The sequence below is a fragment of the Phaeoacremonium minimum genome (genome assembly GCF_000392275.1).
Source record: "Phaeoacremonium minimum UCRPA7 unplaced genomic scaffold PA7_03_scaffold_132, whole genome shotgun sequence".
In the NCBI taxonomy this organism is placed as follows: Eukaryota; Fungi; Ascomycota; class Sordariomycetes; order Togniniales; family Togniniaceae; genus Phaeoacremonium; species Phaeoacremonium minimum.
In genome coordinates, this window is record NW_006921039.1 from 279523 (window position 1) to 291827 (window position 12305).

A 12305-nucleotide genomic window follows, 5' to 3' on the forward strand; every position below is an offset into this window, starting at 1 on the left:
AAACCCGTCCTGCTATCACCACCACCACCACCCTACCGCCGGCGCCGTTGGCTCTTCGGCTCACCACAGCTGACCGTGCCCTGCCACATCGCACCCCTTACGTGACTTTCTGGGCAAGTGGATCACCCTTCTCAGAGGGAATTGTCTAGCCACCTTCCACATCATCACCAAATCCATCAACGCCCCGGTGACAAAGCACATTTCAGTTTCCTTTGACCGTCGTCGTCCTTCTCTCCTCAACCTCTTAGGCGCTTGCCGCTTCTCGACCCTCACATACCTGCACCCATCAACCATCGCAATGGCACCGTCGGGCAAGACCACTGCAGGCGCCTCCAAGGACCGACGAAAGTCTGGTGCCAAGTCGTCGCCAGGCCTCGTGACGCTGACCGTCTCGCCCGAGAGGCTGCGAGCCATCCTCGACCCATCACCGCCGTCCGTCAAGGAGGACACGCCGCCCAAAGAGATTGACGAGTCTCCTGGTACCTCAACTACCTTGCCCGCCGCGCCAGCATCGATTGCTGAGAATGTCTCTGACTCAAATCCCGCGACCCCTGCTGGCAGTGGCACGCCTGCACCTGCGTCAGATATGGGACCTCCTCCTGAGGGACAAGGCCCCAAGAAGAAGGGTGTTAAGCGATCTGCTGGGGCCGCGAACGGTGCAAACCTCTCGGAGCCTCAGATCAAGATCAGAGGCAAGCCTGGCCCGAAGAAGAGACAGAGAATGTAAGCTGTTCCGTCCTACTATATTTAATACCAAACCTGTGTTATGGTAGCAACTTGGCTCTGATATAAAGTAATTAACGAACTATCAGGGATGATGGTACCATAGAGCCTGCTCGCGGTGCTGGACTGGGACACAAGCTCAATCCCAAGGCGAACCAAGGAGCGATCAACGCCAATCTTCGCGCCCTCGACCGATCTGGCAAACCATGCCGCAAATGGGCGAAGGGTGGGTTCACCTTGAAGAGCTTCACCGGCGTGGTCTGGGAGATTCCTCGATGGACAGCACCGACCAAGTCTCAGCCAGAGTCTACCACTGAGGAAGGCTCAGCAGCCTCCGCCGAAGGAAGCACTAAGGAGAACAAAGAGATTGATCAACCCAAGAGTGAGAACAGTAATAGCGGTGGCGACGTTGAGATGCAGAGTGCTCCGAGTATCAATGCTAGCTCCCCAGCACCTCTCGCTATAGCTGCCGGGGCTTGAGAACCTCCTTGTTTGTTTCTACTTCCTCTGGTTTATACTGGCGTAACCTCACATCAAAACCATGTACACGATGCACGAGCAGATCTTGGGAGTTAGGGTCTTCAAAATGTCGTTTCATGGTTGGTTTCGCGCTCTTCATCGCGCCATACAAAAGGACTTGGTCGTTGGGCATGCTCCATTGGCATTTTGTGTTACGGGGTCAGCGAGCATCTCGCAGGAGTTATACGGACCGTTTGATAGCCTTACGGCTATGGATAGTAGGCGTTTCAGAGGGAAGGGTTCGGATGTACAATACGTTTAGCTTTCAGTCGTTTTCAACGGGAAGAAAGAATGCAAGGACTCTCCTGAGTCATATCTTTGCTGCCGTGTATTCTTGTTCGGTGACCCAAATGCCCTCGAAGGTCGTTCGGGGTCGTGGTAGTCAAGCTGTAAGTATTTTGCATCTAGCCACATCATGACTGGCCAATTCGGCGAGTATGATATACTCATTTTAAATGACCACAACCTCCTTTGCTCAGCCATCGCATCAACACCCCAAAACAATAGGCATGCCATATCCTGTGTAATCATAACAACGGCGAAACTTTCCAGTACAAGATGATCTATTACTCTACCAACTCGAACACTTCACACTACCTATTAAAGAGTCGCCAGTCATTTATACTCCTCAATCGACTCACTCGACAAAGAATAAATACATCAGCGTTGCTTCGGTCAAGGTTCCAACGAAGTGACCCTGACAGGGTCAGCCAGCCGTTCTGACAAGATCATTGTGCCGAGTTATCCTGTGTATTGTTAGTACCGGTGTTATGAACACTACCTTAGCTGCCCAGTCAGTTCTCCTTTCATAACTCATCTCATGCGTGGCTGGCCGTCACTGGGCCGGAGAACCCAAGTGTGTCCTAAAGAAATAAAAGACATTGGGAGGGAGTTCTCAGGTAAGGTACCTACCGTAGGTAGCCTCCATTCCCTTACAGCGAGAGCACCGGATTCGCGACAGCGCATAACATCTTGCTTACAGGCTACCGCTTCAGGCGCCCTGTGCATATTACCCCCAGAAGTCACTGCCAAATAGTGGAACCCCCTGGCTAGCTAGCGCCTGTGGATCGACCTTGGAACGCCGACCTCCTCCCTAAAGGACGTGTGGAGAGCCGTCAACAGCCAAGTGACACCTCATTGAACCAACGCTCCGGGCGATAACTTCCGACCTCGTGATTATTGATAGCAATCCAAGACGACATCCTTCCAGCATCTTGTCATCTGGGGCACACGAGCATCACCTGGCGCCTGTACTGTTGACCAGGCAGCTCATCCTCTGCACATTCCTCCCTGTTGCTGCGTTGGGGACGGCGAGCGTAACCGAGTCTATGACACCATCGGCGACGGCGTTCTTAGGTTCGTTGGAGCTCAAGGCGAGTCCGTAAACGCCGATTCGACCTCTCCGCCTTCATCGTTAGGCCGCGATCTCCTATATCAAGAGCAGCCTGGAACGAGTACGACCGAACAAGGTGTTCTTCGCTCCGATTGTCTAGCGCCCGGGCAGTTCGTAAGTTGCCCCGGGACTTGTAGGTCGAGCATCTCGCGGAACTTCCCCTCCTCCCACCTCCTCTACCGACCGACGGACAATCCTCGATCCTCTCCCTTACGACGGGACCCCTCACCATGTCGAACCCATTTCAACATGGCTCGCCGGGCTTCCTACACGACCCTACGGGGCTGACCGGTGGTATGCAGCGCCGGTCGTCATACGCCTCAGTCGTCTCTGGCTTCGTGCCGCCGCAGCACACCCTCCGCGCCGGCGCGTTCTCTCACCTCTTGAACCCAACAGACAGCGATATGAACCACCACTACTCGACTCGGAACCACGACTTCGACGGTAGCCGCAATGGAGCTGACCAGAACGGGGCCGGGGGGCAGTTGTACCCGACGAGAAATAACCAGCTACCCTCGTTCTCCAGAGCGTTTGAGATGTTCATGAGCAGGTCTCCCGCGGAAACCTTTCCTGCCGGTCCCGCAACAAACAGTGGCTTCTTCTCGCCGTCTTACTTGAGGGGCTCCACATACATACAGAAGTTGGAGGAGGTGCACAATGCGAAGCTACTAGCGCAAAGGGAGGGACAATCAACACAGTCACAAGCGGGTGGTCTCACGAGTAGTGGAAGTAGTCTGAGCCTCCATGGCAGCAAGATCCCACCGCCTTCACATCGGGGGATGGCATTTGACGTTGTCGAGAGACCGCCGCCCTTCGAGGATGATAGTACGATCAGCCCGTTGCCTTCGCGGTGGAACAAGGACGATAAGTGGGGAAGCCTCGATGTCCTGTCCGATGGCTTGGAAGTGAAATATACGGGGATCAGGACTTCTGGCGAGCGGGATCATGAGGCATGTGCGATACGTGCGGATCATGCTATGCCACCCCAATGTGGTATCTATTATTACGAAGTCACAATCCTTTCCAGGAAACGAGATGAGTAGGTATTTCGATCTGAAGAGCTGGTACGTAAATGCTGACTGTGAGTCACAGCACGACTATTGGGATAGGATTTTCTAGCAAGAGCGTGGCTTTATCACGTACGCCTGGGTGGGAGCCTGAATCTTGGGGTTACCACGGAGATGACGGCCACTGCTTTGCGTCCCAGAACGTTGGAAAGCATTATGGTCCGACATTCTCTGCTGGCGACGTGATAGGCTGTGGCGTGAACTTCCGTACTGGGAGTGCTTTCTTCACCAAGAACGGTGTCAACCTCGGTATGTCCATGGAGCAAGATTTCTATATCATTCACAGCATACTGACAAACTCGTCACTCAGGCGTTGCTTTTCGGGATGTTAAGGGCAAACTTTACCCATCCATCGGCCTGAAAAAGAACGGAGAACACATCCGAGTCAACTTCGGCCAGACGCCTTTCGTTTATGGCATCGACGGCATGATGAAGGCCGAGATTGAGCGCATCAAGAAGGAGATATCTGAGACGAGGTCGGTCATCATCTTGGATCCAAGCTCATCTCATGCTAATAAAAGTAGCACCTCTAATCTCGCACCACCATTGAGCGAGACAGAGCTCATTCAGTCATTAGTAAGTCAGGCAGGGTCATGTACTCTATTATGCCACTAATACGTGTAGGTGCTGCAATTTCTGCAACATGACGGATACGTCGAGACGGCAAGAGCTTTTGCCGAGGAGATCCAGGCGCAGAAGAAAGCGCTCAGTCTAGATCCTAACGAGAAGATCGAAGGCATTAACATTACGGATGACGAAGATGCCAACAATCGCCAAAGTAAGCTCAATTTTCAGTATACTTCACACATCGCTTACAGTTGTGCTAATAATCATCAGGGATTCGACGAGCTATCCTGGAGGGGGACATTGACCGAGCTCTCAAGCACACGAAGGCCTATTATCCTCAGGTGCTAATCGACAATGAGCAAGTCTATTTCCGCCTACGTTGCCGAAAGTTTATTGAGATGATTCGACGTGAAGCCGAGATGAACCTGATCGAGGAGAAGCGGAGTAATGGTCACACTCACACCGAGGACATGGAGCTGGATGAGGCAGCGACCTGGGAGCAGATGGACACAGAGGATAGCGGGGATGGCCAGGTCAATGCCGATGACCTAACGTTGGAAACACTCGCATACGGCCAGTCACTACGTGCTGAGTTTGCCGATGACCCCCGAAGAGAAGTCAGCAAGGCACTGAACGAAATCTTTGCCTTGATGGCCTACCAAAATCCACTAAAGGAGAAAGAGGTTGCACATCTTCTCGATAGGAAAGGAAGGGTGACTGTCGCCGAGGAGCTGAACTCGGCTATCCTACGTAAGTCCATAACTTACCCTCTGGAATTGCCAATACTGACCGCATGTAGAATCTCTTGGCAAGTCGTCCCGAGCAGGTCTGGAGAATCTATATTCTCAAACGAGCGTTCTTCTTGAAGATCTCAGACAAGATGGCGGCCCCGGCGCCTTTGTCACTCTCCAGAGCATCATTGATGATATCCCAAAGAACCAGCCTTTTTAGATCACCCCGGTCTGCCGCTTCTTCACAATCGACCTTGTGTGAAAGAACTTTGAAGACGTCACATACCAACTGGGGCGCTTGACCAGTCTGATGAGCTAGGCTAGTCATGGCAACCCCTTTCACAGTTTTCACTTTTATACCATGCTTATACGGATATTCCTCTCAACCCCCTTCAGGCACAGTTGGCGTTGGTTCAAGGCTTTGCTTTCACTAATGCGCCATGTAATCCGTCGTCTTTGGCTGGGATTCTTCAGACCGGTCACTTTTGGTCTTTCTCTGCTTTCACGATATACGGTCTCGAAGGCGTGGATCTTATAGACGGCCAGGGGCAGTAGTTCATGTTTTTTAAACCCCCAGCAGCACGGCAGCACTCACGCGTTGGTTTGGACCCCGCGAAACACCCAGAGTAGCCCGTCAGATGGATAAGGGGCGGTAGGCTTTTTCCTCATCTCAATTTATCTTTATCTTTCTTTATTCCCTCCTCATCAGCATTCCCGGAAGTTTGGCACTGGCAGAGTCGGATATGGATATCTGAATTGGGGGTGAAAGAAAGCGGCGGCCGCATTTGCCGTAACTTTAGACTTATGGCTGGAGAGGATGGGTGGAGGGATCGATGCCACAAGGCCTGCGGAGCTGGATCGGGACTCATCAGCCGGGCTGAAGAAGCACATTGATGTGGACACGAACACACGCGGAGAGAAAGGCGTGTTATGTCACATAGGGCAGTCCTTATGTAGTGCAGCCAGCCAGCCCAGACAGAATAGAAAGTCGCCCTCGGATCGAGAGGCCTTCATGTACCTCAACGTTGCCGACTTGACTTGCATGCGAGAAACTGCTTTAGTCTCACTGGTTGTTCTCCCCAAGAACGTAGACGAAGATTCAGGGCGGAGGTTATTATATTACAGACAGCCTCTTGAAGCTACTCGAGGGTTTTGTGTTTTACACTCCTCATTACACTCTATACATGTAAACCTCGTCATGAAAGAGATGCACCCCTGACATCTCTAGGTTTTGTGGTACAATCGTGTCCATTTCCACTCCTGGTCCTGCCAGTACCTCTCGAGTATCCTCCTCGTGTGTGCCACCAGGTTCGGGCACTCCACCAGGATCCCACGCAACGTGTCGTCCTGCCACGACCACGCCGCATGCAGGATCAAATACGCGTAGCTGAACACGGCGGCGTCGAACAGCGTGGGCCCGTCTGTGTTTCCAAAGAACCATCGGCTGCTGCTGCCATCATCGTCGCCGCCTTGCGCCAAGAGCGTCTCCAGCGCGGCGAACGCCCCCCTTGCCTCGTTGTATAGGCGTTCCGGCTCGATCGCTGCGGCGCCCGCAGAACGCAATATTTCGGCGGTGGCAGCCCGGCGCAGCTGCCACAGAAGCGCGGTCTGTACGGCGCCGGAGCTCGACGAGGGCTGCGTGTATAGCTGCTTGACGAGCCCTGCGTTCCGGGGCGACAGGTAGAGCGCATAGAGCCAGGCGTTGCGGATCCTGTGGTCCAGGAGAGACTGATATGCCTCGAGGCGCAGGCTCGGCACCTCGCCCGGCCGCGAGGTGCCGTGGTCGAGGGCATATTGGTAGAGCTTGCTCGAGGGCACGGGCGGGGCTGCTACTTGGTCGGTAGGGCCTGGTACTCCTGAGTTGCTCGCGGGCGTGAGGAAGGGGAGAGCTCCGGACGGAGAGGCATGGTTCGTCGAGGGGACGATCCGGACTCGGACGCCTGCAATACGCAGGAAGGTCTGCAGAGCCGCATGTTAGCTTCCGTTCTTGAAATCTGGTTATGCCGCGTCGGACTGATGCTGACCTGCCACTTCAAACAGGAAGGGTTGAAGCTTGGGGAGCTGGTGGCAGCGTCTCGCTCCGAGATGAAGACATGTAGCGTCGGCAAGCTGTGTGCTGCCGGCGAGCGCTGTGGGAGCTCATTGGGGGGGTATGTGAGCAGCGGAAACCTGTCGAAGAGGTGCTGGAGAGGAGTCGGGACGCGCGTGAGGGACCATGTGCTCTGCGGCGCCGGTCGATGTCGCTGCTGCTCCGTCATTGCATCTTTTCCGCCCGACGAATGTTCTTTAGGTTGGTGAGAGCTGGTCGTGATGTATGGGCCGGGCAAGCTCGGCCTAACTTCTTCTGGCTGCTCGGGCGCACTGAAAGCGTAGGCACAGCGTTACATAGCACTACCCCACCAATCACAAGCTTTATGCAGAGTTCCATTCTCAATATTGACTTCACTTTCACAATTGCATCTTAATGTGTTATTCTGTGTGTAGATAGATATTCTCGCACTCTCACTGGGAACTTCAAAGACCTGTCCTTGTCCCCTTTCATTATCACAAACGCATTGTTACGAGCAGGACTCGAGTACGTAGCCCAGGTCACTGCTGCTTGCATCGGCGTTTTCACCGAGCTCCGCCGGCGACTAGATTGCAGCCAGTACATCGACTCCTGGGCGACTCAGGCCACCGGAACAATTGCGAGCGATAGACCGCCGTAGCGCCTGGTTTGCCAATCCCACGTGTAAAGTGCTTGCAGACACCTGAAGCAAGGTACCCTGCCTCGCTCACAACCAAAAAAAGCGCACCGCAAAACCCCGTGTTTTCTGCCAAATTGGGACAAGCCTCAGAATTCCCGGAATTTCTCTTAGCTTCAACAACCACAAATAAAGACTTGAGAAAATTTTAAAGATACCAGATAACTCATTAAAGTATCTAGTATTTAATGAGATTTTCCCGATATTATAATATATGGTGGTTGTTGAGAAATTGGTAGAGAAAGGTGTGAAGTTCTAACGCAGTCCGCTTTTTTTTGTCGGGAGCGAGCCTGCCCTCCTACAGCGTTTCTAGCGGCAGTGGAGGGCAAATTGGGCGGACCTCAGTCCGGAGTCTCTACTTTCGTCTAACTAGAAATGAGGCTAGATAATCTGAGATAGACCAGAGTCTAGAGATCATCACCATAGCCGTAGCTTCCCAAGACACCTTAGCCTGCCTCTGTCTGTAGGAGCGTTCTTCCGCTGGGAGATTCAGTTCCGAGGATGACCCGTCGTCGTCTAGCGCAGGGAGCATCGCGGTATGTCGCTTCAGCTGCGAGTTGTGGTCTGTATGAAAGAATGATTTCACCACTCCGGATACGACGTCTCCAGCGGAACAAGAGATCACGCCAGCGCTGCAAGCAATATATGCGAGATATTGACCGACTGTCGGATATACAGGCCGCCAGCAAGGTGAAGAAGAGTCAGGAAAACCAAGGCTAAGAGAGGCGTCGTTATCAATTTCCGTGCCAAGAGAGAGCCCCATCTGCCCATTCTCCCTCTGCTGCGTAGGAGAGCAGAGAAAATCGTTATTTCGCCGCCTCGGGCTGGTTCTCGGCGGGACTGCGATGCCGGACATGGCCCGAATAAACGTGCAATAATAAACCGACGAGTGGATTCACGCTCGACCACATTCCGAATTAACCCGCGGCTGTGTACTATGCAGTAGGTTCCTAGGCGAGCTAGGCACTGCTAGGCTACTCTTCCCACTACTGTAGTCTAGAGCGAGGCTACCGTTCCTTGCTACGCAGCAGGGTATCTGGGTAGCGTCAGGAAGGGTCGCCATGGTGAAATTCCCCCATCCAGTCGAGCCAAGTGCTTGCAACTACCCGATTAGTGAGGTGCTCATCCAGTTCCAGGCGCAGCCAGGCCCGTGGCTACAGTACAACCACACGTGAAAGAGGTCCCTAGCTGGCTGGCTCGCGGGCATGTGCGGCAACTACCTACACCGTCGGTGATTTGCAGTTGTGACTTGGGTCAACATCGCTAATCCAGCCCGTGGACCGAGGAACCAGAAGCCGGAAGCGAGGAAGGGCTTTGATGTAATTGAGGCTGCTGATCCATTGCTCGATGGCATCGACCCGGCCGTGATGGATCGGGGCCAGCGTCTTCCAAGGCAGCACCGTCCATCATCTGGATGTGTTGGTAGCGTTAATCCAAGCGATGCAAGCGATCTGGGTTGATCAGAGGGTAAATCTGACGCTTACGGGCCTCTCGCAGATGCGCTACAGAGGGGAGCGACGGCTGACTGGCACGGCTACAGCCTACAGGAGACGCAGGAGTAGGCCCTGGCTCCCTGGGAGGGTGCGGCAATGCCACGAGCGTACGAGTGTGGGGGATGGGAAGACGACCGGCCCCAGTTCGGCAATCCTGAGGTACCTCGGAGCGACTTGAGCCGGGGAAGCCTTCTCCACAACCCCAAAGCCTAAAGTGCGGCAGGAGCGGCGGTTTTGGCTGCGAGGTTCCCTGCGTGGTTCCTCGCTCCGTCGATCCGCCTGTCATCTGGAGGGTACCGAGGAGGTACCTCAGGTACCTCTCCGTCATGATGGGCGACGCCGTGCTGTGATTGTCCGCCTTCCCCAGTTATGACGACTCGCTCCTCGCCAGTAGATTTGCTTTTCGGCAACCCGACCAGGCCCAAAGTCTAAGTCTCCAGAGGGAAAGGCAGGCAAACGAGGACGTGAGTGGTGGTGTTGGGCCCTGCCAGCCTGCCTAGACGGTGCCTTGTTGCCGCCTTACCTTTTGATTGAACCGAAGGCAAGTAAACTAAACCTACCTTACCGTACCGTACCATCCCAGATACCAGACGAGTGAAGTGACCCCCATCTCTATTGTCTACCTACTGCGTAGTACCTACGATAGACTTGCCTCTCCGTTTCTGTGACAGATCTCTGGCGGCGAGCCATATATCCTTTATCATCCCCCATCGCGTGAGATTCCTCCCGCCCTCTCCTCTCCTCTCCTGTCCTGCTTCCTTCCTTTTCCCACTTGATCGATCTATTCCACCTCTTCGCTGCTGCTTCACCTTCGAATCATCGGCGCCTCGCAATAAATATAGTGTCTCACCCCCACACCCATCTAGAGACTCTGTTCCAGCCTAATCACATTCGATCCCCCCCAGTCTAAGTCGAGTCCACGTCGAGTCCAAGTCACCCTCCGAGACTCAGCACGTGAAGTTGATTGACCTGAAGAGAGAGTCCCTGGCCTCGTGTCCTCTCTTGTCGCCTTCTTCTTATTAAAACCAAGGACGCCTGACAACCCGTCTCGATCCCCATCTTTGGCATTTCGCCGTTATCTGCTGCAGACCGGCGTCTCTTCTGCCAGTCGTACAAAGTCGTCGCCATCCCGCCACGGGCCCTTCAAATAAACACAGCATATTAGTCCACCACTTTAACCGGTTGCCGTCCAGTCACTTCTTACATATACTTGACGTCTTTCGATTACCTCTTTGGGGCTGCGCATGACTCTGCAAGTCTCAAGTCTCACGAGTTTCTTCGGCACACCTGGCACCATAGCGGAACCCGGCTGCGGGCCTTCTCTGGAGCCCCACGCACGATCAGGGTCCATATAAGACTCGGTCACTATCCTCGCAGGTCTCTTCACCCTCGCCAACCTTCTCTATCGCCATCGTCAAGCCTTGCAGTCTCGTTCGCAAAGCGATCGAAATGGACGCACCCATCTCCTCACCGACGACGCAGCAGACGTCTACCGTCGGCTCCTTCCAGCAATCCCCATCCAACAACATCCCTCCTCCCCCACCAGCCAACGTCAAGACGCCATCAACAGATCCCTTCCTCAGAGACTTCACACTGGTCGCTGAGGCAGCGAAACGAGCACAGCTCGCCGTCATGATGCGGGACTTTGAGAGTGTGGGCTTGTCATAGTCCGACTATTCAGACAATGCGCCAGTTTCTATACCAGGCTAGCGCTTAGACAAGACTCCCCCGGCGATATCTTCTCACTTCATTTTCTACGGGCTATCCTGGGATAGAGATATCACGGATTTTCGCGGCAGACATAGACAAGTGGTCTAGACGGCTCTGCAAGATACTCTACACAGCATTTTCCCTCTCGGCGGTTCGCATTCTGGTTGCACCAGGTTTTCTAGGCCGGATTGCCCTTTTCGGCGTGGCTACGGTGATGATCCACTGGAGGAGCTAATGGAAATGTGGTGATAAGTGGGAAAAAAGATGGTCGCACTTCGGAAGGGCTTGGTAATCGGAAGTGGATCCACCCTTCCGACCGACCGAGCCTGCGTTTTTCCCTCTCTGCACGGTAGAGATTTCCGGGCGAACGAACAAGAGCACACGCGGTGGGGATGTCTGTCAGTCAGTCAGCATCTAATAATCTATCGAACGGCCTCGCGGGGGTCGTATCGACCGAGTTTCTTCCTTATTCAAATGGCGTATTCAGCTGGTTGGGCAGCATCGATATTAGGACGCGCGCGAGCCGGTAGCGGCTGAGGAGTTTCGGTTCATTCTGGGCAGCGATATCAACTCTTATGTTTTTCTCTCTTTCACGGCTTTGTACTATTATCTTTATTATATCCACACGGCACTGGGCAATTTGCTATGATAGATTCACCTTTGAGAAACGCAGGAAGCACATACACGGCGACGTGAGAGAGCCTTGGGACTCTTCAGCAAGGACTACTACTCCAGCTTAGAGAATCAAAAGACTTCATGACCCTCATGCGCCTCAATAGACATGACCTCCCATTGATCGGGCGTGCACAGAACCCTCCATCCGTCCCAAGTCATGTTTCTGGCAAATCCATTTGGGCATTCCGGTCTCAAGGGCGGCAATCTTGCCGCTTGCGTACGATGATGGCGGATAGACTTTGCTTTGAGACAAGGCGTCCAACCGGAAGGGCAGCCAGCCTCGCCATCATACCGGACATTTGGAATGCTGGGGGACCACACGAGCGAGCTGCCCTCTAGTTGCCGCGGCTGAGATTGTCTCCGGTCTCGTTACGTCGCTACCTCCTACATACAGAAGTTTAGAGGGAGAGAGACAAGACAGCCTCGACAGCTTGAGACATGACGAGGTCGAGCCGTGTCAGAGGTCTCCGCGTACTATGTGCCGTCGTCTCAGTCCCCTTTGCTTCGTCCGGATTTTTATGGGAGATGGGGGATCCTGGGGCTCTAGGGGTAATTCCTAACATACCATGAGTTGCCCCTTAGATGTATCGATCAGTTAAGCGGCTTTCAAGAGGACGACGACAACCTTCGCCCAGCTGAAGCCAGCGAGACATAGTGCAGATTTTCGAACTCATCCATAGCTT

The 12305-nt window shown here is 53.8% G+C and overlaps 3 protein-coding genes across 3 annotated transcripts; 2 read left to right on the top strand and 1 right to left on the bottom strand.

Annotated features, from left to right (window-relative positions):
• Nucleotides 1-298: 298 nt before the first annotated feature.
• Nucleotides 299-1203, top strand: UCRPA7_1827 (putative duf1711-domain-containing protein; the record flags this gene model as incomplete). Its single annotated transcript, XM_007914406.1, has 2 exons — nt 299-723; nt 813-1203. The coding sequence occupies 2 exons, from the start codon at nt 299-301 to the stop codon at nt 1201-1203; spliced, it is 816 nt and encodes a 271-aa protein (XP_007912597.1).
• Nucleotides 1204-3670: 2467 nt separating this feature from the next.
• UCRPA7_1828 (putative ran-binding protein) lies at nt 3671-5220 on the top strand (the record flags this gene model as incomplete). The annotated part of the gene is made up of 7 exons (XM_007914407.1): nt 3671-3716; nt 3892-3951; nt 4013-4178; nt 4227-4278; nt 4327-4480; nt 4540-5019; nt 5069-5220. The coding sequence occupies 7 exons, from the start codon at nt 3671-3673 to the stop codon at nt 5218-5220; spliced, it is 1110 nt and encodes a 369-aa protein (XP_007912598.1).
• A 1004-nt stretch (nt 5221-6224) lies between these two features.
• UCRPA7_1829 (putative mitochondrial outer membrane protein) lies at nt 6225-7258 on the bottom strand (the record flags this gene model as incomplete). Its single annotated transcript, XM_007914408.1, has 2 exons — nt 6225-6959; nt 7025-7258. 2 exons carry the CDS (start codon nt 7256-7258, stop codon nt 6225-6227), a joined length of 969 nt encoding a protein of 322 aa, XP_007912599.1.
• Between the last annotated feature and the right edge of the window lie 5047 nt (nt 7259-12305).